This window comes from Dipodomys spectabilis, unplaced genomic scaffold, assembly GCF_019054845.1.
Source record: "Dipodomys spectabilis isolate Male_0828 unplaced genomic scaffold, ASM1905484v1 ptg000175l, whole genome shotgun sequence".
NCBI lineage: Eukaryota > Metazoa > Chordata > Mammalia > Rodentia > Heteromyidae > Dipodomys > Dipodomys spectabilis.
In genome coordinates this window covers 6,283,926-6,299,246 of record NW_024870852.1, presented here as the reverse complement: position 1 = coordinate 6,299,246, position 15,321 = coordinate 6,283,926, and the positions used below count along the sequence as shown (strand labels likewise).

The 15,321-nt window shown below is 45.2% G+C and overlaps 1 protein-coding gene across 2 annotated transcripts in view; it reads right to left on the bottom strand.

The window, feature by feature from the left end:
* Slc23a2 (solute carrier family 23 member 2) overlaps positions 1–15,321 on the bottom strand; it is a 126,184-nt gene that overhangs the window by 52,707 nt on the left and 58,156 nt on the right. For both annotated transcript variants that reach the window (XM_042694498.1, XM_042694499.1), the window contains exon 2: positions 5,937–6,210. In XM_042694498.1, coding sequence (XP_042550432.1) covers positions 5,937–6,044 — 108 coding nt within the window. In that variant the 5' untranslated portion in view covers positions 6,045–6,210. The remainder of the gene's footprint in view (positions 1–5,936; positions 6,211–15,321) is intronic.

Here is a 15,321-nt window from a genome sequence, read left to right as displayed (position 1 = left end):
TTCAAAGGAAACACCTGGTATCCAGCAGCAGGCCACAAACACTTTCTAGTTTGCACTGAGCGAGTGTATAATGGGTTCCATCAACCTATACCAAGAGCCTTAAAACATGCTTACTTCTCATTTGAGGTTCCTAGATTTCTAGGAATCTATCCTAAAGAACACAAAACAAAACAAAAAGCTTTCACCCCACCCCACCCTCAAAAGTAATCACTATTATAGTACAGTATAGTACAGGCACTATCCCTGAGCTTCTTTTGCTAAAGGTTAGCACTCTATCACTTGAGCCACAGCACCACTTCTGGCTTTTTCTGTTTATTTGGTACTGAGGAATTGAACCCAGGGCTTCATGCATGCTAGGCAAGCACTCTACTATTAAGCCATATTCCCAGCTCCTAATCCTCCAATTTATACTTCCTGCTATAGCTGTGATAGGTCCATGCCTGTCATACAATTGGTAGAGATGGTCATCTTGTAAACTTTTTGCCCAAGTTGGCCTCAAGCTGCAATCTCTCCATTTCTGGCGCCAAATACCTCTAAGATTCAAGTATAACAGCCACTGGCTCCCAGTCAACTACATTTTAATAACACAGATTTAGCAAGTATGGAATACTGATTTCAAAAACACTAGTAAATTCCTATTTAAAAAAAAAAAAGAAATTAAATACACAGATTTTGTTTAGAAGAGTATAGAAGGTTTCAATTCCATCACTATGATTTAAATATATGAAGAAGATACGTTATAGCCTAAGATATATTTAATATATACAGAAAAAAGGTATCAACAATTCATAAAGCACACAACAAAGCATACTTTTTTCTTAAAGCCAAATGAAATGGACAAAAACTAGGAATATACAATTCATGGAAACATAAAATAAAATATACAATGAACATAGAGGGATTTACAATATGAGTCAAAATGAAGGAGAAAGGGAGAAGACTCTGCTATACTCCTGATAAAGTGGCTCTTCTGTCTACTCTAGGACAGGCATATCCTAGATTTAACCATTACACATACACAAACTTAACTTTCAGAAGTGTCCATGCCGCTGTGGCTCAAGTGGTAGAGCGCTAGCCTTGAGCTGAAGAGCTGAGGGACAGCGCCCAGACCCAGAGTTCAGACCCCAAGACCGGACCCAAAAAAAAAAAAAAAAGAAGTGTCCATGTTCTTGGTATGTACGTTCAGCATTTTCTGAAATATTGAGTACTTGGAAAACAGCCTACATTTTTTCCCCCAAAAGATGGATACAGGGCAGAGGTATAGCTCAGTGGTCCAGCATGAATGGGAGGAGACCCTTAAAGGTGGAGGGACCTGTCTCCATTGCCCTCTGTGCTGTGCCATAAGAACATAGGAACAGCTCCAGGTGGAAGGTTCCAGAGCATAAGGAGATGGAAGGCAGTGAGGGACTGGACATAGAGGAGGAAGACTGTGAGAAGCCAGGGCTCTTTAGGGGCCACTCAGTGGATCCCTTGTCTTTGGTGTATTTAAGTGCTTAACAGAGGACAATCTTGTTATCTCTCCTCTTAGTAAATTGGCCATGATTTTGTAAAAACATCAACAGATTGTATTAAATAACACAACGTCCTTTTTCCTTAGTAAAACAATTAGAAACCAAATTTGCCCCTTTAAATTTTGCCCCCTAAAGCTACTGTACTTATTCATCCACAAATTCTACTTGAATTTGTCTGGGTTTGTTTGCCTCCAAAGTGCAGGGCTAGTTTGATTTCAATTGTGGGAGTAAGTCCACAATTGCTCAAGAATGAGTTATAGTGTTTTTGTTTTTTTTGTTTGTACCAAGCAAAGCTGATGGTGCTAAAGTATTTGTTTCTAAACAGTTCTTGGAATGATGGAAGGTATAGGAGGGAGGGAGGACAGAAGCCATTATTGGGGTGTCATAGGAGTATCTATATCACCGCAGGCCAGTGTTTAAACCAAGGTTAAGTGTGCCTGTGCTGTTATTCCAACAGAAACTATATGACTTGCTGGTACTGACATATGGAAGGCAGAGGGCACAGGACATCTGGAACGCTCAGAACTCAATTTCTCACTTATTCAAGATCTGCTGTAATTCACTCCACCATGATAACAGGCCCTGACAACCATTTAGTTATTAAGCCAATTATTTCCAGAGTAGTAGTAAAGTTGCTCAGATTAACTATTTAAATTTTATTCTTTCTAAAAGACAACACATAATCTTCCACCCTTCCTTCCCCCTCTCCCCACCTTTATTGTATTATTGTACTGGAGTTTGAACTTAGGGCTTTACTTTGGTAGGCCAAGAACTCTATTGCTTAGTCATACCTCAGACCTTTCTACTCTAATTATTTTGGAGACAGGATCTCAATTTTTGCCTAGGTTCATCTGGACTACAATCCTTCTATGTATGCACCCCACTGTAGTAAGGATGACAGAAGAATGTCATTGTGCAAGCTTTTTAGTTGCTGCGATGGGGTCTTTACCCAGGCTAGCCAGAAACCACAATCCTCCCAAACTCAGCTCCCATGGAGCTCAAGATGATAGATCCACCATGCCTAGCTATTGTTGAGTGAAATGCAATTTTATTAATGTTTTGCCTGGGCTGTCCTTAAACCATAAGTTAATAAGTATGAACTACTAGCTTCAAGACAATAACATAATTCTTAAACTACCTTCCCAACAGATACATATAAAAGATTATTTCACCAGGCACTGATGGCATTCACCTGTAATCTTAAACTACTCCGGAAGCTAAAATCTGAGGATCTTGGATTTTTTTTTTTTAGGGGGCGGTTCTTTTTTTCAATGAACTGGCAAAAAGCCAGAACTAGAGGTGTGGCTCAAGTGGTAGAGCACCAACCTTGATGGAAAAAGCCAAGTAAGAGTATGAGACCCTGGGCTGGGAAGGTGGCTCAGTGGTAGAGTGCTCACCTTGCATGCATGAGGCCCTGGCTTTGATTCCTCAGCACCACATAAGCAGAAAAAGCCAGAAGTGGGTGTTGTAGCTCAAGTGGTAGAGCGCTAGCCTTGAGCTGAAGAGCTGAGGGATAGCACGCAGGCCCAGAGTTCAGGCCCCACGACCGACCCCCCCCCCCCCAAAAAAAAAAGAAAAAATAAGCTTCAGCATCAACATGAAAGGAAAAGATTATTTCCTCTGGTATCCAAATCTCTACTACAATTAAAATGTGTTTTGAATAAAGAAGAAAGATACCAAGGTTAGTGTTCCCTAGCAGATACTCTAAGCACCTTTAATCAAACATGAAACTCCCACTTGCATTCCATATTATTGAAATTTCCAAATTTAACTGCCACGAAAAAGAAATAAGGTGAGTACAATGCAATACATGTTAAACCACTCCCAGAGTGTGTCAATCTCAAGATTATGACACTCTAGAAGATGTAGTTTATAGATCTAACAACATACCAGTAGCCACCCTGATGCTAGCTAATCCAATTTTCTTATTTCCACTGCCTCTTCAAGGAAGACACCCCCCTCCCCCACACCATGTGACACCGGTTTAAGAGGACACATGGAAAGGAACCATTGGGAGTGGCAGACAAAAGACATCAGCACCCAGCTGTGGCACTGCATTATTAGCAATAGAAAGATGATATAAATCTTGCCTTCAAATGGATTCCTGAAGGAATCAGGAGGGCACTCAGCAAGAATTTTGCCAGATACTAGTGTCTCATGACTCAGAGGCTGAGATCTGGGGATCACTGTTAGAAGTCAGCCAAGGTAAGAAAGTCTATGAGACACATCTCCAATTAACCACCATAAAGCCAGAAGTAGAGCTGTGGTTCAAGTGGTAGAGCACCGGCCTTGAGCAAAAACACTCCCCGGCATTCTCCACCCCACCCCCCAAAAAAAGCCCAGCACTGGTGCTCATGTCTGTAATCCTAACTACTCAGGAGGCTGAGATCTGAGAATCACAGCTCAAAGCCAGCCCTGGCAAGAAAATCCATGATATTCTCACCTCCAATAAATTAACAAAAAAGTCAGAATGGTAAAGTTCTAGCCTTGAGCACAAAAGCTCAAGGATGGTGCCCAGACACTAAGTTCAAGCCCAGGACTGGTGTGTGCACAAGCATGTGCGCATGCAAACACACTTGCATGCGCGCACACACAAACATGCACGCACGCACGCACACACACACACACACACATTAATAAAATACAGTATAATACAGGCCAAGAAAGAGTGAGAGGTTCTGAATTCAAGTCCCAGTTCTGGTGCACAAATGGAGGAGGAGGAGGAGGAGGAGGAGGAGGAGGAGGGGGGAGGAGGGGGGAGGAGGGGGGGGAGGGGGGGGAGGGGGGGGAGGGGGAGGGGGAGGGGGAGGGGGAGGGGGAGGGGGAGGGGGAGGGGGAGGGGGAGGAGGGGGAGGAGGGGGAGGAGGGGGAGGGGGGGAGGGGGGGAGGGGGGGAGGGGGGGAGGGGGGAGGGGGGGGAGGGGGGGGGAGGGGGGGGAGGGGGGGGAGGGGGAGGAGGAGGAGGGGGAGGAGGGGGAGGAGGGGGAGGAGGGGGAGGAGGGGAGGGGGGGGAGGGGGGGGAGGGGGGGAGGGGGGGAGGGGGGGAGGGGGGGAGGGGGGGAGGGGGGGGAGGGGGGGAGGGGGGGGAGGGGGGGAGGGGGGGGGAGGGGGAGGAGGAGGAGGAGGAGGAGGAGGAGGAGGAGGAGGGGGGAGGGGGGAGGGGGGAGAGGGGGGGGAGGGGGGGGAGGAGGAGGAGGAGGAGGAGGAGGAGGAGGGAGGAGGGGGGAGGAGGGGGGAGGGGGAGGAGGAGGAGGGGGAGGAGGGGGAGGAGGGGGAGGAGGGGGAGGAGGGGAGGGGGGGGAGGGGGGGAGGGGGGGAGGGGGGGAGGGGGGGGAGGAGGAGGAGGAGGAGGAGGAGGAGGAGGAGGGGGGAGGAGGGGGGAGGAGGGTGGAGGAGGGGGGAGGAGGGGGGAGGAGGGGGGAGGAGGGGGGAGGAGGAGGGGGGAGGAGGGGGGAGGAGGGGGGAGGAGGGGGGGAGGAGGGGGGAGGAGGGGGGAGGAGGAGGGGGAGGAGGGGGAGGAGGGGGAGGAGGGGGAGGAGGGGGAGGAGGGGGGAGGAGGGGGGAGGAGGGGGGAGGAGGAGGAGGAGGAGGAGGAGGAGGAGGAGGAGGAGGAGGAGGAGGAGGAGGGAGGAGGAGGAGGAGGAGGAGGAGGAGGAGGAGGAGGAGGAGGAGGAGGAGGAGGAGGAGGAGGAGGAGGAGGAGGTGGAAAAGAAAAGTTAACAAGTTAAAAAAAAAAAAAGAACTGAAAGTAAATTGTCAAAGTAGATAGTTTGCATGTATGAAATCAAATAATGAAAACTGTTTGTACTTAAATTTGCCAGGAGGAGACAAATCCCAAAACTACCTTTTAAACATCCCAGTCATTAACCACACTTTCAATATTGAAGGAAAAATATCTTGAGGCAAGATCTTTCTAGCTTTATATACATCAAGTCACAGTCCTACATCTGGGAATAAGTATTGTTACGAATGAATATAATGAATGAATCTAATCAGCCTTATCTTAACCAATAGTACTTATTCAGATAAAAGTATTTCTACCCTGGATGCTGCTGCTCCAGTATCAAGCATGGACCCTGGGTTGAAAACAGCATGATCTTCTCCCCTTCTCCACTGCAACGTGGGCAGAGGTTGGATTACATGCTATTTCATAAGAGAGAAAATTTAAGACTTCAGTTTCCTCCAATAAGGACTGGGTCAGTTTTTAAAACATGAATAACAACGTGTCTCCCTCCAGGAGTCAATCAAACCCAGCAGTCGTCTGCAGTCTAAGAGGCCAGCCAGCTCAGGAGATTCAGCCCAAGTCAACATCCTATGAAAAGTACCTGATCCTCAATGCCTTAACTTTCACTGAAAACAAAAGTATTTAAGCCCATGTGGAACTACTTTAGAGTAGTCGGCGAATAAGGCAAGTGGGTCCTATTACCGGAAGAGTAAAGAAAGTGGGATGCTTCGCTTCGTCTTCGTATTTGCCTTCTGTGGAACTCCCGGCCTCCATTGACTTGGACGTGGTGTTCTTACCAACACCCATCATCAAGAGAAGCCGAGCAGTCCTGCTCAGCTATTGGTCTTGAGTGGCTGTGGTGAAGGTTTAGTCAAGCAGGGAGCCTAAGTTCACAGTCAGCTCTTCTGCCACCTCGAACACCTGATTCTTAGATGAGGTTGAAACGTGTGAACGTGTGAGCGCCATCTCTTAGCACCTGCAAGAAAGAGTGCAAGCAAATCACCTCAAAGCACACAAACAATAGGACACTAAAGCCATCTAGGTCCCTGTAATGAAAGAATGTCATAGTACAAGATAAACCCAGATACCCCAAAATACACTATCAACTCTTTTTTTTTTTCCTGGTCCTGAGGCTTGAACTCTGGCCCTGGGAGATGTCCCTGAGCTTTTTTGCTCAAGGCTAGCAATCTACCATTTGAGTCACAGTGCCGCTTCAGCTTTTTCTGTGTGTGACTTAATTGGAGATATGTGTGTGATTTAATTGGAGATGTAAGTCTCACAAACTCTCCTACCCAAACTAACTTAGACCCACAATCCTCAGATCTCAGCCTCCTGAGTAGCTAGGATTACAGGCATAATTGTGCCACTGGCACCCGGCTGCCATCAACACTTTTTCAGAACTACTCTCTTCAGTGACAGTCACCTGTTGCTTCTGCAACTGCCCTCTGGGGAGGAGGAATACAGAACTAGGTTATCAGAAATATCACAATACTGGGGGGGGGGGGGCAACCAAACAGGTAAGTTTTCCTCTGCTGTGCATTATGAGATATATCTAATAACCCACCAACACCTAGTAGAACTTTCCTCAATGACAAATGTTGTGTATCTTCTCATCTGAGAGTCATTACTGGCCACATGTGGCTATGGAACACTTGCCAATAAGGAATTCAACTGTAGTTAATTAAAATGTAGATACCGGGGCTGGGAAGGTGGCTCAGTGGTAGAGCGCTTGCCTTGCATGCCTGAGGCCCTGGGTTCGATTCCTTAGCACCACATAAGCAAAAAGAAAAAAGCCGGAAGTGGTGCTGTGGCTCAAGTGGTAGAGCACTAGCCTTGAGCTGAAGAGCTGAGGGACAGCACCCAGGCCCAGAGTTCAGGCCCCACGACTGGACCCAAAAATAAATAAATAAATAAAATAAAATAAAATGTAGATACCTACCAGGTATCAGTGGCTTATACCTGCAGGATCAAGGCCAAAATTAGCCCTGGCAGAAAAGTATGTCAAACTATATATACCTCTAATTAACCAGCAAAGTGCTGGACTGCATGGGTAGTTCAAGTGGTAGAGCATTAAGCCATGAGCAAGCAAGAGACCCTGAGTTCAAGTCCCAATACTGGTACAAAAAAGTGACAGCAGACAAGAAGGGATAGAAGTGGGAGAAAGAAATCAACACTCCTAGACCCAAGATGGATCTGAAAAGCCTGGAAAATCATGGAGACTCTGCCAATATCCAATACCCCACACTAAGAGGAAGAAAAAGAAGCTAAGTGCAGGAACCTTCTGGAACAATTCTGCCAAGTTTCAGTGATGTAGCAGAATATGAAAACTCAATTTCAATGAAGTTTGATCTGGCTAATGAAAGTGACCCACCCTACATCAACAAGCCTGTGAGAACCTGGCTTCAAAGCTGCAAGTCACAAAGGATCCTACAAGGGTTGGCACACACACAATAAAACATACCTAGGTGTGCCTGGACTTTTTATAAAGAAAAGGATAAAGTAAGTAGGTAGAAGAGCAAAAGGCAAAGTGCACTCACTCACCAGCACTCCAATTAGGGAAAACAGCAGATCTTACCACCTAGTTTCCTATCAAGAACAAATATATCCAAGCAGACACCAGTAGCTCAAGCCTATAATCCTAACTACACAGGAAAGCAGAGGTCTGAGGATCATTCAAAGACAGCCCAGACAGGAAAATCCATGGTTAATCTCCAACTGACTACCAAAAAGCCGTAAGTGGAGCTGTGACTCAAGTGGCAGAGTGCTGGCCTACAGCAAAAGAATCTAATGGACAGTACACCTAGGCTCTAAGTGCAAGCCTCCATATCAGCATCACCCCCCTCCCAAAAAAAAAGAACAGTTCAACCAGCTGTCCTTTGGACCTGACAACAGGCTACAAGAAATGAAAACTTTCTGTTTTAGCTATTCATCATGGGGTACTTTTTTCACTTAACAAATACTTTGAATGGGGAGAAGGGTGCCATGTAAGCAAATAAGACAAGAGAAAATTATGTAAAATTTCACAGCTCAGAGGTCAAAAGGCTAAAAATGAAAACCCAAACAAACAGCTGCCAGAACCTTACGTGGTATTAGTAGGGAGAGACAGAGAACTTCTTGCCTCTAACTGCACTCTGCAGAGGGGAACATTATGGTCTGCATTTTCATTCCCATCATATTCACACCTGCTTAAAGCAATAGTTGTGCCAGGTGCTGGTGGCTCACACCTGTAATCCTAGCTACTCAGGAGGCTAAGATCTGAGGACCATTCAAAGCCAGCCCAGGGAAGTCTATGAGACTCTTACCTCCAATTAACCACTAGAAAACCAGAAGTGGCCCTACGGCTCAAAGTGGTAGAGCACTAGCCTTGAGCAAAAGAGCTCAGCTTCCAGCCCTGAGTTCAAGTCTCATAACAGACCAAATAAACAAAGAAAGCAATAGTTTGTCAGTCTAGAGTGACTGTGTTCACATGGTGACACATGCGGATGTATTTTTGGTCATCAGGACGGGGAGAGAGCTAGCAGCACCTGGGTGGTGGAGGCCAGGGAAGGGATGCTGCTCAACAGCCCCTTCCCATGGCACAGGGCAGACGTTCTGAAGAAGGTTTCAGGGAGAAGGCTGCAGAGGAGGGGTGAAGGAGCATCACAAATGTGGGCAAAAGAAGGAACCCAGTGGCTGTTGAACAAAGAAATATATCCTTGGAAACTGCTTTAACAAGTCCCCCGCAAAACACTGAGCACACTACAACCCAAGCACTCAAGGCTGATGCAAACAGCAAGGCCAGAAAGCACACATCAACCTGAGATAAGAGGCTTCATCCACCAGATGAACTTTCCTGCAAGCAAATGCCAAGGTCCAGAGGCAGAAAGCAAAAGATGAAAGGAAAGAAAGGGTGGAGGGCAAGGGGAATTTATGGATCTGTGCTTGAGAATTTATGTCAAAACAAGAAGCCAGACGTGATAGCTCATACTTTAGCTACTCAGGAGGCCAAAGATCGGGAGGATCTTGGTTCAAGACCAGTCTGGGCAAAAAGCTCAACAGATTACCCCGCCCCCTGCCCCCCATCCCCAATCTCAACCCCCTAAAAGCTGTGTGTAGGGTGAACACCTGTCATCCCAGCTACTTAGGAAATGTAAAGAGCAATCCAGACTGGCTAGACATCAATAACAGGATTCTTTATAAAAAATAACCAAAGCAAAAAGGGCTGGAGGTGTGGCTTAAGTGGTAGATACTGCCTAGTAAGCTCAAGGATCAAATTTTAAACCTAGCAACACGCACTCTCTCTTCCCCAAGGTCTCTAATCCTAGGAAACTGTAATCAGTGATCAATACATAGTGCTTTTGGGTTTCCCTTTGTTCTCTTTGGTGGGGGTAAAAGCCAACAAAAAAGTCTACTTACTCTTGCCCTGGCAACTTGCCATAGGGAAGGAAGGGTTAAGGGATGAAAGAAAGACCATGATGGTGACAACAACATTAACAGCAGTTGTCTAATTGCTACATACACCAGGCACATTTTGCCTCTCATTGTGTCAGTTACTTCCGGTCAGTGAATATATTAGTATTTAATTTGCCCATTAACTCTATAACAGTGGCAAGTAAGCTTATCAGTATTTCTACCCCATTCTAGCTATTACTGCAAGCAAGGCATAAAATTGGCCTTTCAATGCTCGGCTTTCAGCTGCCCTCCCCAGCCAGACATAGGCCAGATGGCCTTTAGGCACAATCTCAGCAAGACTTGCTGGTTGTATTGCCCTCCTTGTCTTTTGTGGGGGAACTAAGGGGATAGTTCTGCCTGTGAGTTCTGCAGCTGTCTGAGCACAGGAGACCTTGCTGCGGTGCAACCACCTTCAGCGGTTTCTCAGACACCATGATGAGGTGCTCAGAGAAGCCCTGATGGAGTCACTCCAACAGAAGGTGGAGGTGAGGAAATGGAAGCCAAGAGGGGGAAACGGAGCGTTGTCATTGGATGGGGAGAGGGAAAAGAAAAGCTGCCACTGGAGAGCAAGGGGGAAATGCGGAACTGTCATTGGCCAGAAAGGGGAAATGTAAAGTTGCCGTTGGACAAAGAGGAAGTTTCCCTTCACAAGATGAGTAAACTTTACAGAGATCTGCTCTAAAATACTGTGCATACAATTAACAATACTGTTACTGTACACTTAAAATTGTGTTTAAAATGTGTGGTTCACAAGTTGCCCATGGCTTACACCTGTAATTCTTGTTACATAGAAGGCTAAAATCATGGTTCAAAGCCAGCCCATGATACTTTTATCTCCAATTAATCACCCCCTCCCCACAAAAGCTAGAAGTGGAACTGTGGCTCAAGTGGTAGAGTAATAGTCTGAAGCAAAATAACTCAGGGATAGTAGCCAGGGCCAGCATACACACACTCACAAAAAATACTTATCTCATATTAAATATTGTCAAAAAAAAAAAAAAAAGAGGTAACAGCAGAGATGTTTTGTTTTAAGAGGTTATAAATAGCATGTAAGTGTGTGCATGTGTGTGTGTGTGTGTGTGTGTGTGTGTGTGTGTGTGTACACCCAACAGAACAGTAGCTAAACTACTGAAGAACACAAATAGGGAATGGAGTTGTGGCTCATGGGGCAGAGCACCAGACTTGAGTGGAAAAGCCAAGTGAGAGCATACTGGCACACACATACACATTAAAGAAAAAAAAGAACGAATAGTTTCGTTTTGTCTTTATAACCCTTTGTATTTTCTACAATTATATAGCAATCCTTTTCCCTTACAGAGGATGGAAAGCTATCTAGCCCTTCTCAGAGCCCAGAATGCAGTAGGGTAGAGTGATGTAATCCATGTTTCAAGTTCAAGCATAACTTCTGTCATCAGAAGATAGCGGAGAGCTGGGAAGGTGGCTTAGTGGTAGAGTGCTTGCCTAACATGCATGAACCCCTGGGTTCAATTCCTCAGTACCACATAAACAAAAAAAGCCAGAAGTGGTGCTGTGGCTCGAGTTGTAGAGTGCTAGCCTTGAGCAAAAGAAGCTCAGGGACAGTGCCCAGGCAATAAGAGTTCAAAGCCCAGGACTGGCAAAAGGAAGGGAGGGAGGGAGGGAAAGAGAGAAAGAGAGAAGAGAAAGAGAGAGAGAGAGAGAGGGAGTGAGGAAAGGAGGGAGAGAGAGAAAGAGAAAGAAAGAGAGAAAGAGAGAGAGAGAGAGAGAGAGAGAGAGAGAGAGGGAGGGACGGACAGACAAACAGATGGACGAGAAAAGTCCAAGGTTCTGTAAATTGTATTCAGCTTCAGGACAGTTTTAAAATTAAGCTCCTGGCCGGGCGCTGGTGGCTCACGCCTGTAATCCTAGCTACTCAGGAGGCTGAGATCTGAGGATCGCGGTTCAAAGCCAGCCAGGGCAGGAAAGACCGTGAGACTCCTATCTCCAATAAACCACCAGAAAACTGGAAGTGGCGCTGTAGCTCAAGTGGTAGAGTGCTCGCCTTGAGCTGAAGAGCTGAGGGACAGCACTCAGGCCCAGAGTTCAAGCCCCACGACCGACAAAAAAAAAAAAAAAAAAAAAGTTATAAAATTAAGCTCCTAGGGGCTGGGAAGGTGGCTCAGTGGTAGAGCGCTTGCCTTGCAGGCTTGAGGCCCTGGGTTCGATTCCTCAGCACCACATAAGCAAAAAAGAAAAAAGCCGGAAGTGGCGCTGTGACTCAAGTGGTAGAGAGCTAGCCTTGAGCTAAAGAGCTGAGGGACAGCGCCCAGGCCCAGAGTTCAGGCCCCACGACCGACTGGACCCCCCAAAAAAATAAATAAAATAAAAATATATAATAAAATTAAGCTCCTAGCAGCCAGAAGCTAAAAAGTATTACCTCAGAGCAAGAAGGAAATCATCAGTCTCAAAATCAGTTAACTCAAAAATAAACACGTTAACAATGTGCTATGAGTATAAAAATATGTGTATATATTCCTACTTTAACAAAACCCTCAATTCTTTACGAACAAAAGGACTAGCACTCCAGCTACCCATACTTGTGCACAAATGCAGAATTAATAGCTTTTGATTTGAACTTTTGCAAGTAACAATTTCTTCTACACACAACTGTTTTCTTTTTTCTTCTTTTTTTCCCCAGGTATTTCTCTCCCACCTAGGATTCAACTAAGCAGGTCACCTGACATGGAAATATGATGTTATTATCCAAACCAAGGTTTTAAGTATACATGTACACCAGGCTTATTATAGGTGGCTTACACCTATATTCCTGACTACTCAGTGGGCTAAGATCTGAGGATCAAGTTCGAGGTTAGCTTGCACAGAATAAAAATCCATGAACTTCTTATCGCCAATTAACCACCACAAAGTCAGAAATGGAGCTATGGCTAAAGTGGTATAGCACCAGCCTTGAGAGAGAGAGAGAGAGTGCCAAGGGTTTTAAAAAGCAGGGCTGAGGGGCTGGGAAGGTGGCTCAGTGGTAGAGCGCTTGCCTTGCAAGCCTGAGGCCCTGGGTTCGATTCCTCAGCACCACATAAGCAAAAAGAAGAAAGCCGGAAGTGGTGCTGTGGCTCAAGTGGTAGAGCACTAGCCTTGAGCTGAAGAGCTGAGGGACAGCGCCCAGGCCCAGAGTTCAGGCCCCACGACCGGACCAAAAAAAAAAAAAAAAAAGCAAGGCTGAGTTCAAGCTGCAGTACAGAAAGAAAGCAAAAATGAGAAAGACAGACAGAAATACACATTTATCCCAGACAGATGGCACTTCAAAAAATATAAGTACACTGCAAACCCACCATGTGATCTAAACACCTACAGTTCTGTCAGAGGATACAAGGATGAAGGAAAGAAAGGAAAGAACAAGAAATCCATGGTTTCTGTGCTCAATACTCACCTAGAAAGCTTATCTAAAACTGTAGATTTCTTATGCACACATATTTATAAGCAAAAGCTCAATGTTGTTCTAGTCATCAGAGCCTTAAACTGGTAACACCCAAAGGTCTACCAACAAGTGAATGGCTAAACAAATCAAGGTGGGCCCAATCCAAAGGCACCCTAGTAGAGAGTAAAAACAGGCAACTGCTGATGTACGCAGCATCATAGATTGCATGTCCAGACAGAAGACATGCTATCATAGTTCCAGATGACAAATCTGAAGAAGCTAACAGTGGTAACCAAGAACAGAAATGGGGCAGGACACCAAGAGAGAAAAAGACAGCCTAAGGAGTGATAGGAACTGGTCCATTTAGAATGTGATTCTGGGGTTCTATGCAAATGTTTATGTATTGACTGTAGGTAAATCCTATCCCAATAAAGATGACTTGGGGTCGGGGGGAAGAGCTTGAAAACTTACAAAATCGCAGCAAACTTAAAAATATCCCCTCTTCAAATTCTGATTCCATAGTTGCTTTGGGGCCTGAGACCCTAAATTTTCTACAAATGCATATATATATTCTCATGCTGTGGCCCTTATGCCCCTAACCCCTGGGGTAGGCAAACTGGGTTGGGAAGAAGGTATCTTCTCAACTTATATCTATCTAGACAGGTAGGAGTATGGCCAAGGGCAAACTGGGATGAAGGCTTCAAATTTCCACATGCTAGCTGGAACTTTGGTCCCTACCAAGACTCAAACTAGGCTGGGCACCAGTGGCTCCCACCTGTAATCCTAGTTACTCAATGGGCTGAAATCTGAGGATCATGACTCAAAGCCAAATGGGAAGGAAAGTCCCCATGAGACTCTTTATCTCCAATAAACTACTCAGAAAAAGCCAAACTCAAGTGATAGAATGCTAGCCTTAAGCAATAAAGAAGCTTGAGGACAGTGCCCAGACGGTGAGTTCAAGCCCTAAGATCTAAATATCAATATGCTTCAGTGGGATTCAACTGCAGGAATGTATCCTTCATATATATAGTCAAGTACATAAAGATACCTTTCTTGCCAGGTGCCAGTGGCTCACACCAATAATCCTAGCTACTCAGGAGGCTGAGATCTGAGGATCATGGTCTGATGCCAGCCTGCACAAGAAAGTTCATAAGACTCTTTTATCTGCAATAAACTACCAAAAAGCCAAAAGTGGAGCTGTGGCTCAAGTGGTAGAGTGCTAGCCTTGAGCAAAAGAAGCTCAGGAACAACACCCAGGCCAAAACAAAACAATCAATCAAAAAGCACCTCACACAAAAGTTCCAGATCCAATGATAAATCCCCATCTGAAGCCCATCTGTAGTTTTCTGTGGTTGAACAGAGGTTGCTCCATTAATTCTACTAAATGCTAAACATTTGATCTAAACACTTTTTTTCTTTTTTTTTTTTTTGGGGGGGGGGGGTCCGGTTGTGGGGCCTAAACTCTGGGCCTGGCACTGTCCCTCAGCTCTTCAGCTCAAGGCTAGCACTCTACCACTTGAACCACAGCACCACTTCCGGCTTTTTTTTTTTTTTTTGCTTAATGTAGTGCTGAGGAATCGAACCCAGGGCCTCAGGCATGCAAGGCAAGCGCTCTACCACTGAGCCACCTTCCCAGCCCCGACCTAAACACTTTTAATCCAACTTAGAAATAAAAAAAGGATTCTAAGAACAAATATCCTCACCTTACCTATCATCAAAGTGCCTTAATGATTACCTAATACTTTAAAAGTACTATTCTGGGAAGTTTACAGCCTGTTATTCCTAGCTGTAATTACTCCAGTTAAAGGTTTAAACAGCCAAGAATGAACCTATAAGCAGATGACAATTCACAAGATGTGACTGAAAAAGTGAAATTACCCTACTGACTTCTCCAAAATATGTCAAGAATACTTGTTCTTCTTTTTTCATACTGCAAAGTCACTATGCACTAGTAAGTTGTGAATTGGTAGATCCTGACTAGGCTATGTGTTTTGTGGTGCTGAGGTTTCAGCTGAAGGCCTGGTATATGCTAAGGAAGTGATCTGTCATTGAACAGAAAATTTAAAACAAATTGTTACAAATATATGTGTGTGATGGCATATATCTATAATTCCAACACTTAGAAAGCTGAGAGGCAGGAGGAACAGAGTTTAAGACTCTGTCTCAGAAAAACAAAACAGAATCGAATAATAGATACAGGAAAGAAAGAAAACCAGTTTCAGCGCACACAGAGTAACATGAGGGTAATCTAGTCCTAGGGGTTAG